This window comes from Diuraphis noxia, unplaced genomic scaffold, assembly GCF_037042655.1.
Source record: "Diuraphis noxia isolate RWA-SAM2 unplaced genomic scaffold, SU_Dnox_SAM2 contig0004, whole genome shotgun sequence".
NCBI classification, from domain to species: Eukaryota; Metazoa; Arthropoda; class Insecta; order Hemiptera; family Aphididae; genus Diuraphis; species Diuraphis noxia.
The window spans coordinates 8,209,136-8,228,218 of NW_028301714.1; the positions used below are offsets into that span (position 1 = coordinate 8,209,136).

Below are 19,083 nucleotides of genomic sequence, written 5' to 3' on the forward strand. Positions count from 1 at the left end.
TCGTATTATTATAATACAAATAGTACAATATTATTATTATAGTACAATAGCAGGCATAATTTTTTAACAAGTCTCTGTGGTATCACGCTTTTTAAATTTTAAAATTTAGAAATGTATTTAAAATTTATAACTACCGTGTTTTGATATAAATATTTACTGTAATATTAGTGTTAAAACAATATCATTTTAATCTCATGTTTGTTTTGTAATTATGTCAATTTTCGAAATGTGTTTTTAGTTATTGAAAGTGATAAAAATTGAGTAAGAAATAAAACCAATATAAATAATATGATAACAATATAAATTATATTATATTAATATAATCTTCTTTGAACTCGAGATAAAAAGTAGTAAAATTGTTTTCGTCCATCACAAATTAAAATAATAACGACTTAATTGAAAATGAATAATGTCGTTTGGATGTGTCGTGTAGGTAATTTAATATTGATACGTAATTTATATCATATTTTTTTCACTATTAATATAACAGGGAGCACTCAAAGTATAGTTGTGTACAATGTACATACTGTACAACCACTTATAAAGATGATTTTTTTCCTGTACAATCAAAAATTATTTGTCGTCAATTAAAACATGTTGCTATAAATTTGTTCAATTAATTTATTCGAAGCTGCATAAATGTACCTATAATTATAATTATTGTAATATTTCGTCAATAGTTTAAAATATACCATATATATGTAATATATATAATATGTGTACCACAGACACTACTTAAAAATTCCATTAAATCACCTTTAGCCTTTCTCTACATAATACAGCATGTACAATGTACGCATGCTTTCACCTACTTAGAATATTTCACACAAACTTCTGGACCAAAAACCTGTATGTTAAACAGTAATATCGAAAAGTTTTTAAATGTTTTAAGGTTTTGCGTTAGTTTTATATGATATGTATCCCATATCTATCTAATATTCAGATTTGTATTACAGGCTGTTATAATAAATCGTTATTCTTGCTGCAGTATTATATGCGCCTCAGGACGTAGGTAATTACAACGGTGTATCACGATCCCGGGTCAATGATTCCTAATGTGGTTTCAGACGTGAATAATATTTTTTCGTATTTTAGTATTCCATGCATAATTCACATGTGCACCCGTCGTACATAATGTTTCGATTGAATAATGGCTAGAGAAAAAAAAACCGACAAATTCGCGATTTGATAATTAATCGGTTTGAGCAATCGGATTGGATATGATGATTTACTCCTATGGTTGTCTGTGATCGATCGGCCCGATGAAGGAGAGACCGGACGTGGCTTGATTGAAAATACAATTTGGTTATCCGACTATTATTACGAGCACAATAAAATTATGGTAGGCACTTTGGGCAAGTTGACGGCTCTATTTCACGGTAATTCTAGTTCGAAATCGTCTAATCGACGACCGAGTGTGATTTCAACACCACCGACGTCGGTCGTACTCACCGACAAATCGGACGTGCCACATTTGCAGAGATGGTCATCATTACGATTACATAGGCGTAAAGCTCGGCAACAGGGTAAGTAAATAATTTCTTATCCGCGAGCCTTCAAAAAAATTTAAAAAAAAAAACTTCAGTCATGGTTTAAAGAATCGCTACACTTAATAATAATATAATATAGGTATTTTAATGACTCATTAATTATGAGTCTGCATCATTCAATACTCTATAATGAGTATAATATTATATGTTTTGGATTTTAAGTATATACAATACCGAATTTCTTTTAGTTGTGTTGTCCGAGAATGATGTTAATCCGAAATTATATGTAGTATCCTCGACTATCGTATAATGTTTTGAAAATAAAACTTATTAATATTTTAGCACACTATGTAAGGTATATAATATTAACATAATAGGTACCTGCGTATTTGTTCTGGTCTATGATTGTTATAGATGCTTTCTCAATAGTTCACTTAGTCTTATCGTTTTTCTTTATAAATATTAAATACGCTTTTTTTTTAAATTAAAATTATTGCTTTTCCAATGTTTTGCAAAAGTATGTATATTTTCTAAAATCTTGTAACTCAATTTTGCGATTTCGCCAAAGTACAATTAAACGAATAGAGCATAAAAACTAAACTCTCTTATTTTAGCGGGCTTTTTGCCAGAGTGTACGGGTCGACAAATTAAAATTCGGACTTACTCGTCCGAGCGGAGAACTGGGCTAATCGACAGACTGTATCAATATAGATTATTGCTAAAAATACATCTTTGATCTTTGCATTCCGCAATGTTAGTATGAATGTATTGTATAGATTAGATTATAATATTTTATTTAGATTAATTTTGTTTTTGTTCTATGTAATTTTTTTTATATTTGATATACAACAGCATATATCAATGTGTATAATACGTATCATAAAATTAAACGGCTCCTAAATATTATTTTTTTTGGCAACATTACTGACGTTACCAAAAATATACCAACATAATTAAATTGAATAAAAAACAGTATCGTCCATTTAATATTCACAAGTGGGATATACACCTCGTATAAACGTATTATTTATATTATTGTCAATTATAATTTATCATATTTGTTGTTAAAAGCTTATTACTTATCGAAAGTTTTCCAAGAAAATTAATAGGTATTATAGCATTATTTTATAAAATATTCTAATTCATAAGTCATATTGTATACACACTTGAAGTATGGGTTTTTCGGAATCGACAGATCGCTGTTTGCTGCATTGTTTTATTATACTTTTAAATAATTAAGTTTAGGATAAAATCAAAACTAGTAATTTATCATATATTACTCAATTTCAATCGAAAGAGTGACCTATTGCTTCAGTTTGCTTTAAAAACAAATTACATTAAATTTATACAGAAACTTGAGTTATTAATTGATTTTAATTAGGCAATTTTTACAATACCTCATATGGTTTATCGTACATTAAGTAGTTTTCATTTTAATATTTACTGTGTATCACTTATTTGTGTATTGAAACTAATATAAAATATCTGGCATTTTTTTTGTAACACTCAAATTATTAGTACTTACTGATAAAATTATATTGTTTTAATATACTTTTGAGTTTTAGCGGTCGTTGGCATTAATTATTTGCCACGTCTTGGCATAATAGAAATAATTGTTGTTTTGATTCTGAAACGGTCTGTATGATAGTTGCCCCTAGTTGGTCAAAGTTTGGTCAAAAATTTAAAATTAATTTTATCACACACAATATTATAGACTAAGATATAGTTATTTTTTTCAAAAAATTGTAACAAAACAAAAATATCAGACCATGTTCATTGCAAATCATGTCTTTGTGAGGATACCTCTTATTGAAATGTATATAAGTGATTAACTCATATTTATATTGTAGTTCGTAATAACGATAGTCCGGACATACGGCCAATGTTATACGTGTGCGATTTTTAGGTTTTGCCGTCGGGGAACGATGACTGTCCTGCAGTTATCTCATCGTAATTGATCGTATCTATATATATAGATAGATATACGCTTTATAAAATTATATTGTGTCTATGTAGTCGAATTATTTAATATTGTCTTAGACATTATATGTAGAATAACTTCTATTACAGACGTATGAAAATTTAGAATAACAAACTCCAGTAGTCCAACTTAAAACCGCGGGCGAACAAATAATTGTATATGATGCGGGGTGCATCACGCTTTAATTTAGACGAGAATAAGTATAAGTAATATAATAGTCGTGTCGTCTACCTTTAGGTATCTATAAGAACGAATCTATTCGAATTCAATTTTATACGCGTAGTAGGTACCTATATGTACTACATATACAGAAAATGTTTATAGCAGGATTGCACTTGATGGATAACTGCAGCGGCGTGGCTGAGCAGACTCCAATCGCGGCTCGTCTGTGTAAGCTTACAACCGACTCTCAACCTGTCCGTTATGTGACCCGCCGCCGTCCCGCTCCCTTAATAGGAATCACATTACTTTTCTAGTTCCCCGACGATAAAATAATAATATTAAATTGTATTATATTATTATGTCCACCGATAAATTTGTAACGATGTGCTATGCGGTTCGATGCTGGTTGCTGCTCACCACTTCCGCGCCTCACCGTATATACAACTGCAGCCGTCTATTTACCATTCTTGCGCACCAGACCATCGAGTCTTACGTAGTTGTGCGCTCACATATACTCTCAGAATTGTCGAAATAAAACTATATTATAAATTATAATATATCATGAGAGATCCAGCGTTGTCCATCACTGCGCTTCTAAACAGACTGAAATGCTGCAGAGCTCTCACGAGACGCTGCACTTAACGATAATAATAATAATTACCATATTACGACGTGTCTAACAATAAAACAAATTCGTGTGGGTAATGTTCCAGAAGCGAAAAGCTCTTGAGTCTCTTAATGTGGCAATTCGGAAGCAAAAAAAAACAAATTTAATATAAGCTCCTCTACGCACACATCCTCTCCTGGAAGTGTATTTTGGATGTACCGGCGCGGCGGCGGAGGACTCAATACTATACGTATAATATAATGTACTTGTTTTTTTGGCCGACGGCCAGCGGTTGACATGTATTATTTAAAAATAGGAATAATGTCCACTTGGTTATAACCATATATTATATACTTACCTTTTGCAGCCGACTATATTATGTACCCGACGGCCGCGGCACATCATATATTATGTATAATATGGCCGAATACTACTCTTCGACGACGGACGCGTGTGTTTAATTATCCGTGTAATTTTATCGATGTGTTGTGTAAATGCATCGACCGCGATTTAAAGTTTTTATTTTACCGAAGAAACTATGTTTTTAATGGTTTCATATACCTGTTATAATTTTATACGTATAAATAGCATATTTTGCCGATATGACGACATATTTTGTATTTACAAGTCATTTGCAATGCGCATACGATTAATAATCCCGTTTCGATACTATGTACAATTTTTAATGTTTACGTATTAATTAAATATCATTAATTTACTATGCTGATGTATGCACTTCAATCGTTTTCAATGTCGTCGTGTCTACTTCAGGTATAGCATGCTCTTATATGTTATTTTTTATTTTTCAAATTTTAAATCTTTTAAATTTATATATTCGTAAACTAGATATAGGTCATTCATGTATATTATTATGATGCGTAAAAGATCAAAACCTTGAAATATTCTACCTCATGCAAGAATTAACCGGATTCCCTAAGTATACAAAGGCTATATTATATACAATGACCATTTAGCATTCAACCTGTTCTGAACTGTTAATTTTCTATTTATTTTCAAAGTAAATTAAGTAAATTTTTTCAACATTATGTTAGTCATATTTTGTTTAGTATACGAAAAATTTTTTTCAAAAATTAGACACATATTACAATAAATTATCACCCCCTCCCGTTTTGAGAAAATAATTTTCCGTGCGCTATACCGATTATTGGTTTAAAGAGTTCAGCCACTAATATTATAATATTATAGTTATTAGGTATAGTTATTATTCAGCGATACTGCAATTATTATTCATGCTATAATTATATTAGGTATAAATAGTAACTATAGGTATAATATGGTCGAGACGTCGCCCTGTATTTAATCCATTATTATCTACTTCTTCTGGACACGTTTAATAAATACTGGTTTGAAAATGTTTTCTGGTCTATTTACAATTTATGTTATCGTTTCTATCGTTTTAACAGATCTATGACCTGAATTTTACTGTAATAATTTTAGCTGTGTCCGCAATTTGTTCGAGTGAGATTCTTATTTCTAGGTGTGAATATACTCCTTTAATAGGTGTTTTTTAATAAATGTGTGTGGATCAGTTGCTTTTTTTATATAATAGGTATAGTGTTTTAAAATGTCTTAACATATTATACATTATGTGTCCATAATACATGGTTCAACTGTCGAACGTCGTTAATTATGTATTATATTATTGCTAAAAATAAAACTTACACCTTCAACCCTTCAACAGCATACAAATATATATTTTCGATTATTATATGAAATCTATAAAATGATGGAGATATCAAATAATTGGATACATACTATATTATTGTAATTTGAGTGGACCTATCTATAATATTCGGTCTGACACACATGATAAAATATTATGTTGTTGTTTTCATTGAGTAATCTAAAATTTGTATGTACAACTCCTCTTTATATTGATAGGAAACTTAATACGTATATTATACTGTGTAGACAGTCGTGTGATGAAGGGGTCATTTTTCATTTTTCTCAGAAAAAAATTACTGTGAAGAAAATGTAAGACTACTGACTAGGAATTAAGCTCTGACCTATAATAAAATATTTTCTGATTCAATTCAGAATAATTTTAGAGTATTATAATCTTGTTTTTGAATTTTAATATTGTTTTTTGTACATATGTATGCACCATTATTCAAGTTTGATGTATTTTATTTGTATTCTTGCTTACGTTTTAATAATTGATTAAATATGACTTTAAATGATAATTAATATTATATATAATGTTATGTTAATATAATAATTTAAAAATAATTATTCATTGGTATTTATTTTTTATGAAATTCTTGTCAAACGCTTTAATCTATAATATTATAAATAATTTAATTATATTGATCGTTATTATTTTCGATTTTAATATTCAGATAAACAACTGTCATTATTCGTGTTAGTGTTACCTACGTTATATATGATTATTCAATTTATATCCGTTTTTTAATTTATCGATACTAAATTAACAATAAATTATTTTAACACTTCATTAAGATTATATCTCTGATTCAAAACTCATTTCCTTATCAGCCATTACATAAATTTATTTAAATTTAGATACAGTTTATATATAGATTATTCCGTATAATAATAAAATGTATATCTAATGGTAATTTTATTTTTCCCTTTTAATTTGTTTTGACTTTATTGCCAACTATAAATTAATGCTGTAAAAATAATAGCTTTCGAGATGTCTTTTAACTAAATAAAATATGTTTTAACACATTATTATACGATATTTTCAAAATATATTGAAATTATAATCCCCGTGATTATGTATTACGTTTTAAATATTAGATTAATCTTTACTGTCAATTATTATATATTGGGTAGATACCTATATAAAATTTAAAACTTCTGGAAAACTTTTGAGTTATAAACTAAAAACTTATTAATCATAAGTTATTATTTAAATTTTTTAATTTTAAATTTATTAAAATTAGGAATTCCTTGTTTATTGCTTGTCTATCTATATGAACGATAATTGTTTTACTAACTGCAATAAAATAATATAATTATTATTAATAATTATGACGATGAAGTATAGTACTGTTGTAGTAATTAAGTAATTATAAGATTAAACCAAAAGTTATAGTGGTGTTTAAAAAAAATAAAATACCTAATTAGGACGTCCGTGTCTTAGGTGGCATTTTAATATGGGTATTATGTAAACGATAGTGCATTGAACCTGTTGACTTGTTAGTCGATTTAAAAAAATTTTCAGTCAGATTTTAAGTTCTTTACGTTTTGGAATTTTGTGGTCCTTATTTGTATCTTTAAATAGTTAAAATTTGCTATTTATTTGAAAATGTTTATGTACATAGGTCCCAAATAAGACAAGTATAATATGTGTAAGTAGTAGGTGCTGTAGAAGTACATCATGATTGGATCTTGCCTTTATTTTTTTCCTCGATTGCGCTCCATAAAATATAGGTGTTGTGTTTTTCCTAATTTTCCGTCCCAATTTTACAGGCTATAAGGATTGAAAATTAAATTGTTGGCTTGATTAATCTGTTTCTTACATAGATATATTAGAACAAATAATACACTATATAACAAATATATTGGATATATAATATAATATAATATATAGTTTTGCAAACTATGCATGGAAAAAAACTACAAATAACTTTTTTAAATTATAATACATATTTTTCCAAATCAATATCAAATAACTCAATAAAATTACGAAAACTGAAATTCAATTTTATGGCATGAAACTGTGGTTCCATTACTTAAAATATATTTTAGATAGTAGGTACCTATAGATATTTAATTTTGTTGAAGTTTGCATTATAAATTTTAATTTGTCTTCTTGTTCATTTCAAAATCTGATTATATGATTATTTTCAATAGGTAACCTTAATTCTTTTTTCTAAATAAATAAAACTTGTTTAATATAATAGGGAACAATATTGCTATAGGATTTGGTAATGTTGTCAAGCCTGTTAAGGTTTAGATACTAAGTATACAGCCACTAAATTAATCTTTTATCCAATAGCCAATGCTACACCAAGATATTTAACATTCAGTTTCAGTTCTCAAGGAAAGTGCTTGTAGAAAATGAGCGCGGGTGCAGGAACACGGCCCCGTAATCCGTTGTAGATTCATTAATTGTTTTATCAACGCCTATAATATGGCATCAAAAAACGTTATTATTCTAAGCAATAAAACTTTTCGAATTATTGTGTACCCGATAATATGACGTATTATTGCTTTTAACAGTATGTGTTGTACAAGCAATATTATGTATATTTTAAAAGTTAACACTTGTAAAGTCATAGTTCTTCAGATAATCGTAATGAATGTGGATCGACCATCGTTATTAGTGTAACTCAAAATAAATATCATAATTAATCTGTTACAGATCACAGCCAAACGGTAACGAAACCCGATGGCAAAACCACATCGTCACAAGTTGGTAAAGCTGCAGCCCCTGCAGCAGTGACGTCAAAAGTCAAAGAAGTTAAAAGAGATAATGTGGACCGAGAAACACTGCAAATCGTTGAGACACAGCTGGACCATGTCACCAAGGGGTTTGAAGCGGTATCAGTACTCTTCCAGTACCTCGTCAACGACGTGAGTACAACACGTAAACGATTTTGTTACGATCGAGCACGTCCTTGATGATACCTGTATACACATAATAATATAATCGCTATAGACCACACACACACACATATATATATATAAATATTATATATATATATATATTCGATAGTAGTTATAGGTATGTAGTTATACAGTGTGATTCTTTCAACAGAAAATTATTTTTTCTTTCGAAAAGTATAGATTTTGTTTGTGAAATTTTCTTCTAAAAACATTTCCTAAACATTTTATTGCCTTAATTTTATCTCACTATGCTTAAGTTTGTCAGCGAAATCGCCATCACTGTGGACTTTTGATTTTCAAGTGGTAACCACTATATCGCTTATAATATGTACTTATGTATTTTTAATTCTGTGATCTGCAGCAGGCATACTTTTGTAAGCATATCGTCATGTAAATAAATATTGACCGAAATTTATTTTTATTTTTAAGCATTTATATTTTGATAAGCTATGTGTGTGGTATACTTAGCAAAATGTGTGATCAAACTATTAAAACGCTTATATTAACGTATAAAAAAAACAATTTTGAATGTATTAAATAAAATATTATGTTAGCAAGTCTAGAAAAGTATTTTGGTTCGAATTACAAAATTTAATGCATAAAGAGTTATTTGGATACATTTAAGGTAACGCTTAACAATCAAAATTCGTTTGTAGGTTCACCAACTAACGATACTGTACGGTGAAAAATTATCAATGACAATTTAAAATGTTAGAGTTGTGTTTATATTGTACTTATGTATATATTATATCTTAGAGTTCTGATAAAGTTAGTTGCAGTTAATAATAATAATACTAATAATACTTTTCGAAGTAATGAGTAATCGTTGTTTAAAGAATCGCTCTGTATGTATTTACCTACCTATATGGTAATAATGTGGTATAAGTATATTATATATATTTTAATAGTAGGTATAGGTATAGTAGGTATAACCTACCTAACCTTTATAGTATAGTTGTTTTTGTTTTTGTTGTTGTTGAGTTATATGCCACCCCGCCCATTCACTCTTCTACCCGACCACCTCCCACCCCTAACCACAACTTGTTACTCTTGTCCTGACTTCGAAGTACAATGATAATAAGGAAAACGATTCTTTGCTATAACAACTGGATCCCAATGTATAATAAAATATCATAAATTCTTCGGTGAAGATAAGTCGTTTTCTCGTTATTCTTCTTCTTTTGTATAATTTTACAAAAAAAATTCTTGAAAACCTGTCGTGGTATATTATATTTAGCTTTGCGGTCGAGATAAATATAACGGGGCGAGTTATGTTTACCTTTCCTCGCGAAGTGTCGTTGTACCTATATAGTGCTTTATTATTTCTATCTTAGTCGTAAACGGTTTTAATACAATGAAAACCATATCCGCTGTTCTTGTGATAGTCCAATTATTAATTAAAGAACATTTAAAATTTAATCAACATTTTTAAAAAACTAGAAATAATACATACAAGGTATTATGTTGCATAGATTTGAATATTTTATTTTATGTATTCGAATTGTTATACCTAACAAAAGAGTAACCAAATTTACAAATTCTTCAACATAAAATAACTAGAAATAGATTTATAGATATATGAGTGACTGAAAAAGCTAAAAAAAACGTTTTAAGATACATAATATATAATAATAATATATAATACATAATAATAATTATATGGAAGGAAAGGAATTTTAAAATTAGGTATTTTATATTTTTGTTCTATATTTTCAAATATATTGACTTATTACATAATTTATTTTTTTACTGTATTAGTAGGTACTGTCCATTTCACTGGTCATACTATTATTTTATTGAGTTTTACTACTGCTCATTTTCGATAAAATATATCACCATATTGCATGCTTTGGACCTAACCTCTTACATCGACTACATAATATACTCGATCATTTTTTGTTTGTTTTATAGTCACAACAATATTTTGAAGTTTCCCATTTTACAACGTTCGTCGATCGATGTTTTTTTATACACATAAATTATAGCATGTAGAAACATGTATACCGTGTCTTAAACTATATTATTCCATATCATACTAGTTGTGATTCAATTTTTTCAGATATATTAAGTTTTTTGTGTTTCCTGAAACGTTTTAAAACTTGGACATGTGCCCTTTCTGCATTTAGCGATTCATATATTTGTATATAATATATATATATATATATTTTTGTACCGTAATTAATTTGATTCCTATTATAAACGTTCCCTGTTATTGATGAGTTTGACAGTATAATAATATATAACCATCGTTTCTTAAAATATACATAATATAGTCACTAGAAAGGCTGAGTGGTCCCTTTACAATTAAACTATACTGCGGACTATTAGCTTAAACAAATCGGTTGCATCATTGCAGTCATTGGTAAAAGTGTATGTTGTATACAATCAAATATTAATTTTAAAACTACAGTTATTATTAAAATAATATTATCCAAAAATTCTATTATAATTTGTTAGGGTGATTAACCGTTCAATTGAATATTTTTATAATCTGACAAAGATGTTTCTTTAGTATTCTAATAAATTAATTACTGTTCGTTAAACAGTTTTTTTTTACAAGATCATTCAATGGTGATTTTGGAAATCAAAAGTATTAATATTATTATTGTTGTAACGTTGCTTTCAATAGTTTTCGCTGTAATCATAATATATATATTACGAGAAGATAGAAAACGTCGCCTTCAAGTTTTGTACTATTTGGTACACCGTTATATAGCTGTTAAAGCGTCCGTGTTAAATTATTAATGGAACGAATTCGTTGAGGAAACATTTTATGCGGTGTGTGTATATATATATATTATATATAATATGTACATCCGTAAATTTGAGTTATACAAAATAATATGCCCTAACAACTTTTGTTATTATTATTTTTTTTTTCAACATCGCTCGATTGTTTTTTTTCAGTCTTATTATTTTTGGATATGCCGTGCATATATTAGGGGGAGTGAGAAAAAAAATAATTATTAATCTCGTGTATATTCCGGTTACGACGATGGCAGCCCGACTTCCGGGAACTATTTTAAATGTTCATACCGTAAACAACAATAATAATTTTATAATATTATAACCTGAGAAGCACATCACTATGACGGATGTGTCAGTAACACTGGAAGAGAGGGAGTGGGATTCTAGTGGCTTTTTTGAGCTTGTCTCACTGTGCAGTCAATAGGATCGTTCGTTGAGCACGGTACGCGACAATGATGATGGTGGTTTACTATCATCAATATACCGTATTCGTGGTTTCTAATTATATAATCGAACAGCTGTAGCTGTGCCGTCTAACGCCGAGTGGACCTGTACGGCGGTATTTATGTAATATACCTATATACACGCATTAAACGCGTATTAATGTCAATCGGTACAACTTCGAACGAAGTTTAATATTCTCGAACCATCCGATGATAGTCGTTCCGTTTTGATTCGCGGCATTTTATATACTACGCGTACCTACCTTATACCTACTTGCTGCTATTACGACCACGGAGCTTAACGCGAATATTATGTTAAGTTTGTTTGCGTACAGTATTAACATGGTAATTGATTTCGTTAATTTGATTAGTCACGCGTGTGTTTTATATATAATTTATCGTGATATCATAAATACGTCAATACAACGTTATTTCGCATTATTTTTTCCAGATGGACGCTCTGTCCACCACAAGGCTGAAACAACAATTGGACGCAAATCGCAACGAATTAGTATCCACTAAATGTTCATTGGGTTTGTAATTATTTTTCTATGTATCATCCATAACGATGTAAATTTTTGAGTTACGTTACACATAGTTAATAAATTATTATGCATGTTTGACAGACACAAGTTTCCCTATCAACCAATAAAATAGTAAATAGAAATGTATAGCGTAATATACAATACATACTTATAGATAATATTACATCGTTTGTGGTGTTGGCATCCAAAACGTTATAATTCAACGAATTTCAATAATAATATTGTTACAGATGAATCTCGGGAGAAATGTAATCAGTATCAAGAAGAAATTAATAAACTCCAAAAAGAAATCGAAGACTACAAGAAAAATTTAGAAGTTAAAGAAAAACTCGTTGATGAAAGTAAGAACGGTTGCACCCACTTTATTACTAAGTATTTTTACTGTAAAATACGATCTCATATAATGTTATATGTGCAGTTAATTTAAGTAATGTCATGGTTTATAGTTACTTCTCTAAAAGAAACAGAAATCTATGGATTAGAAAAGAAGCTCGAAGTACAGGCTAATAATTTGAGATTGCAATTCGATGAAGAACTCAACAGACACAAGAATGAATCAGATGAGGATAAAATGAAACTGATAATTTCGCATGACCAGCAAATCGTCGAGCTGCAGCAGACCAACAAACTCGAACTGTCCCAGGTGCAAAAATCGGCGACGGAAAAACAGATCGAGCTCACCCAAAGGGTGTTGGTGTTGGAGAACGAACGTGATCTGTTAAAGTCTGAGAGGGACGCACTGAAAGAAGAGAACCAGCGGTTGATCGAGGACAAAAAGCTACAGGTATTTGTTTTGTTCAAAATTGATTTTTGTTGAGTATAAATTAATTTCTATACTTTTATCCTATATTTATATAGAACACAAGTCAGGGTTACCAAAAACTATTAGACGAAGTAGAATCGTTAAGGACTGTACTAGAATTGAAGAGTTCTGAAATGCAAGATCTCCGCAAGCAAAACGAAAAATTGCAGAGAGAAGGCGACGATTTACCAGCGATCTTACAAAAATTAGAAGCGGCCCAGTCTCGAGTTGAAGATTTAAACGTACAGCTACAGAGAAAGTCAGAAATCGAAATGTACGTATGTTATGTGAGGCATATTATTATAGTTTTAAAGTCGTACAAAATTTATTACATATAGTAATTGTTATGACTTATCTCATCGTAAAGAAAAAGTTATATATGTACAAAAACTGTTGATGGGCGTTGGCTTATAAAAATAATAACCTGCAGGGTTTGAGATTTTTAGTGCTAAAACCATTATATTACACCCTAATTAATGTGTGTAAAGAGTAAAAATTTAAACAGTAAAATATTAAATTATAGATATGTTATTTCATAACAATAACAATGAAAAAAATACTAATAATATGTCATAATTTATAAATTATAATATAAAGCTTATCGTTTATGTGAAAAAAGTATTTTTATTTATCAAATTTCAATTAAAAAGAAAATAACTAAACCGTTTTTAATTTCGTTGCTTAAAACAAATATAATATAAATAACAAAGCTTGTGAAAATTAGACGAATTCAAAGTCGTGCATTATATTGAGTAGATTAAAATTTACTTTGTTCATTGCATGTATATATTCATTTAATCTTAACATGAGAAAAAAAAAAAACATAAATATAAATAAATCATGCTAAGTGTTGCCAGTGGGTGGCTTCTTACTCAATTTTTCATGCCATGTATTCTCTTAACACATAAGCTTATTGTACTTTTTTTTGTATAGATTGTTTATTTCTAATAAATATTTAAAAAAAAAAAAATAAAAATATTGAGTAGATATATAATTTTTAAAATCCAAGTCCAATGCACTCTGTAAGAAGTATTCATCTTTCCAATAAAAAAATAGGTCACACGCATGCCTCTTAAGGTTCTTGCAAACTTGTAATTTTTAAGGAGTTATGCTTAGGCAATTAATTTGTTCCTCGCGATTACGGTTTGTCTTTTTTGTGTGTATAGTAAATAATCATTAGTGTGTGTATACTCTCCACCAATCAACCGCATCATACATTACGCATGCGCAAACAAATTTAACTATGTCATAAAATCAAAATAATATTCAAAACCAATTTATAGACGTAATTTACGCCTGACAACAATTTATAAGTACTTTCAAAGGTTCGATTTAAATAAAACGAAAGGTGTTTGATTGCATAAACATGATTACTTTGCTTCATTCAGAACACTTTTTAAATTTTAGCGAATTCTTGATGGTAATAAACATTTTAAATTTTATCATTTTTTTTAATTTTATACGATTTCTGTTCAACACTGTTTTTGATTAAAAACAATAATAACAAAAATACAATACACGCATATTATACATTGTTTGGGAATATTGTAATGATATGAAATGCTATTGAGTTAATTATTTTATATTAAATACCTGCATTAAAAACAATTAAAAATATTGAATTTATGCTACGAAAAGTTATATGCACTGACCCCGTATACGCAAAATATAATCTCTTATTATATTGTACGCTCTAAACTCTGAAACCTATCACTCTGCTGTGGTTTTTGTATATAGATATACGAATCCTGATTTAGGAAGAAACTGTATTAAGCTTTTAAATAATCATAGGCTTATAATATAGTGTTTGCTAGTAGGCTTCATGTATTATAATATATTATATGAACACTTACTGTGGTGTTATTTTCTTAATGAAGAATCGCGTAAATCGATGCTTTTGTAATATCAAAAATGTAATTTTAATAATCGTTGCTGTTTACGTCTTATACAGGCAACTCAGTCAAGAAAAAGATCAAATGGCTCGGGAAATAGACTTGGAGAAACAAAAGAAGAAACGGCTTTCATGTCACAACGAAGAACTGCAGTGGAAACTGAAAAAGAGCACCGAAGTGGCTAACCATTTAGCTGTGTCAACAAAGAGATTGAGTAAGTAATCTGAACTTATCTAAACAATGGTCTGTTTGATTTGAGGTTTTTATAAATAAAAATGTTTTATTTCGCAGGCCAAACGCCTCAAGACCTTGCGGCTATGAGGGAGGCACAAAACAACTACCAGAAACTCTGCAGCAGGGAGAGCTCAAATTCGGAAAACAGGTATTATTATAATGTTATTATAATTTATATGTATGTTTATTATTTGTTCGATGCTTAATGAGCGGTCCTAAGTCCTAGTTTGGCGTGTTTTTAGGGGCGATATCTAAACATCTTTGTAAAGTAATTTTTCTGTAGTGGAAGTTATCCGCGATCGATATTATATTTTCACTCTATCAAATGTTTTCGCAGCGATACCAATTGTACCTACTGTCCTATCTGTAGGAAGTATACTTGTATTTCGAAGACTTTGCATTAACGAGTCTAACAGTTTGGGCGATTTAAATTAGTTTAATTAGTTTAACGTACTATCATTTTAGTTTTTTTATTAACTTAATTTATTTGCCCTTGTGTTATGTCTTAAAGTAACGCGATACATTTCTCAACTGTTCCAATTTTTCATTAGCAAAGATATATCTACATTTTTTATGTTTGTTATCTGAGCGTGAATACTGTTTTATTTTTTAATATCATTGCTTATATGTACTATACTGGTATTAACTGCAGGGCCATATTTAGGAATTTGATACCAAAGAGCAAAAAAAAAAATATACCTCAATCATCATTATACAAAATACAAATTTAAATAATAAAAAAATTAGCCGCCTGGGGCAACAATACCCTAGCTGTAGCGGCTGTAGCTCTCCCCTAAATACGGCACTAGGTATTAAGTGAATTATTTTTTAGTGAAAACTTATCAATGAAAGATGTTAAAATTTCTATTAACTTCAATAAAAATGCTAACTTGCACTGCAGCCTTGTGAATATCGCTCAACATAATATTATATTTCTGAATTTTTCCGATTTACACTACATATTTTAATACCTACGTGCCCGGTGGTAGTCATGTTCAAACCCTCTCCCTCCCTTATAACCTAAGAAGTTTCTAAATGTATTGTATTATATGTAATTAATAACTATTATGATAATCTCATGTACCTATTAATTTCCTGTCTATTACACTAACTATACGTAGGTATATTGTAAAAATCGTGTATTTTTCATGTATTCGAGTACAAAAATATTTATCCAACTTAGCTTTGCCTGCAGCTCTCCCCTCCCTCCAACCTAGTCATCAATTTTACCACGATAAAAATGTCAACGTGTATCATATTATTATGACTAATGATATGCTGTCGGCCGTGTGTTATTCAGCGGTGACGAGGACACGATGATCAGCCAACTGGTGGAGGTAGACTCGGAGGCACCGGCCCGAATACTGGGCGTGATGAAGAAGAACGATTCGTTGTCTTACGTGTTCGAGGTGGAAGAGGAACCATCGGAGATCGCCACCCGGCTGGTGCGCCGGGCCAGCAGCCTGCGGTCGGTGGGCAAGTCGCGGACGCGCGCCCGCGGACCGGCTGGCGGTGAGAAGCGGTCCCGGGCCAGCTCGCAGTCGGGTGGCGGATCGTCCGACAAGTCGGTAGAACTGGACTCGGCTCTCACCCGGAACCTGGACGAGCTGTTCGCACCTGGCCCGACCGACCGGTACATGAGTGACTGTTTCACGTGCAGCTCGGATTCGTCCAACTCGTCGCCGGAACACCACCACCACGTGGTGCAGGCCTACGAACAGAACCACCACGGTCCGTCCTATGTACAGGTGGTCGCCGAGCAGTCTGGTGGCGGCGGCGGTGATAACGCACCCCAGGGTGGTGGGCTGGCCATCGTCTGAAAACATTTTAGTCGTCGTACGCAATGGGTGACGGGGGCATGGAAGGAAAGTCCAAAGCGATATAGATCCTTAAATATCATGTTCGCGCACAATACACATTCTCTGTTAGAATAATTTTTCTCTCGTTAGATTGTGCCAAAAACCATACTGATGTTCTTATTATATCCACAATTCATATTTATATTATAATATTATTATGTGTGTTTAATATAAAAATCAAAATACTTTTTAATTTTTATCGCTAACGTCGTTTTGAATTTTTATTACGATTTTATTTTGTTTTATAAAAGCGCGAGCGTGTGTGTATTTTTTTTTCTCTAGTAACTCTTAAGACTGAATTCTTTAAAAAAAAAATTGACCGAGTCTTGAGGAGAATTTTTTTTTGTTTTGAAAATGTGTCAAGAGAATTTAATAATTATTAATTTTTAATTGTATCGCTTACACAGTGTAACTATGTTTTTATTTTAAGATTTAAATGTTTATAATGAAGTCTAACAAAACCGTTTATTTCTTTTTACTATTTTCTGCGAGATTAAGGTGTAACACATACATTTTTTTTTTAAATTCCCTGTGACAATTATACCATATAACTTAAATCTTGTGACTTATGCGTCTAACTGCGCTGCGTCATTGTTAGTTCTTACTGTTGTAATTTATTTATATTTTTTAAACAATACTGCACAAACGAATCGTGTAAGTTAACTGATCACCTAGCGTTTCATTTGTATTATTTAACATTACTTGTCTGACCAAAATATATGTAATCTGATGCTTGTGTGTCAAACATAATACATTAGTCATGTAAAATGTAAATAATTTAATGTTTCATTCTTTTTTCCCTGACGTTCGAAAACATTTTTTCGAAAAATATGTATGCATTTATCTACACTGTCTATAGATTAAACTATATTTTATATTTTTCTCAAAATACCTTGTACTGTCCTTTTCCTATCTTGTGTACTGTTGAACTCTTTTACCTTTTCTCTTGTACTTAAAATGTTATTTTTATAATTTCAGTTGTAATGTTCATTTACAAACATTGTAGATACCTGTACAATTTGTCCAAAGAGCTTTGACATATTTTTTTTTGTCATTTTGGAGTGTGTATGATTTTTTTTTATTAGTTTTTAGTTTATTTTGTGATATGTTTATAAGTATATTTTATGTATAATTTATATATTATATATTGTGTAATGTATATAAAATGTTTTGTTTGATTATTATTATTATTATTATTTTGTTTGTTTGTTTGTTTGTTTGATTGATTTCTAAAGATTTTGTTACAAAATGTTTATGCCGATAAACCGGGTATGTATTTTAAATTTATCCTATTGAATGTTTATTAATATATTATTATACAAAATGAGAAATCTATTGTAAGCCGACTACATATTTTATTTTTTTTCTGTAAAACAGGTAGTTTGTACACGTCAGTAGGTTTAGCCGTGTCCTTTATAAACACAATGTTTATATCATGTGTATACACATATAAACGTTACATTATATGTATTGTAAGTGGTATCATTTGTGGCTTTGAATGATCTCAAGTATCATAAACATAATGATGTTAACAAATTGAGTAATGTATGTCCAGTAAAAATAAAAATAATATAATTATTATTAATATTAATTGATTTAGTGAAAACCATAAATATTTTATTTTGTTGCTGTTTAAAAGCTATTTTAAATGTGTTTATCGTCAGGTTTTGTGTGTAATAATAAATACGTGTTGGATCCCTAATGGCACGAGAAATATTTTA

The 19,083-nt window shown here is 29.9% G+C and overlaps 1 protein-coding gene across 4 annotated transcripts in view; it reads left to right on the forward strand.

The window, feature by feature from the left end:
• toc (toucan) overlaps window positions 1-19,083 on the forward strand; it is a 42,159-nt gene extending 23,076 nt beyond the window's left edge. For all 4 annotated transcript variants that reach the window (XM_015515122.2, XM_015515123.2, XM_015515125.2 and 1 more), the window contains 8 exons: window positions 8,595-8,806; window positions 12,482-12,563; window positions 12,806-12,916; window positions 13,022-13,359; window positions 13,434-13,651; window positions 15,329-15,483; window positions 15,561-15,651; window positions 16,804-19,083. In XM_015515122.2, the coding sequence (XP_015370608.2) occupies window positions 8,595-8,806; window positions 12,482-12,563; window positions 12,806-12,916; window positions 13,022-13,359; window positions 13,434-13,651; window positions 15,329-15,483; window positions 15,561-15,651; window positions 16,804-17,323 (1,727 nt within the window). In that variant the 3' untranslated portion in view covers window positions 17,324-19,083. The remainder of the gene's footprint in view (window positions 1-8,594; window positions 8,807-12,481; window positions 12,564-12,805; window positions 12,917-13,021; window positions 13,360-13,433; window positions 13,652-15,328; window positions 15,484-15,560; window positions 15,652-16,803) is intronic.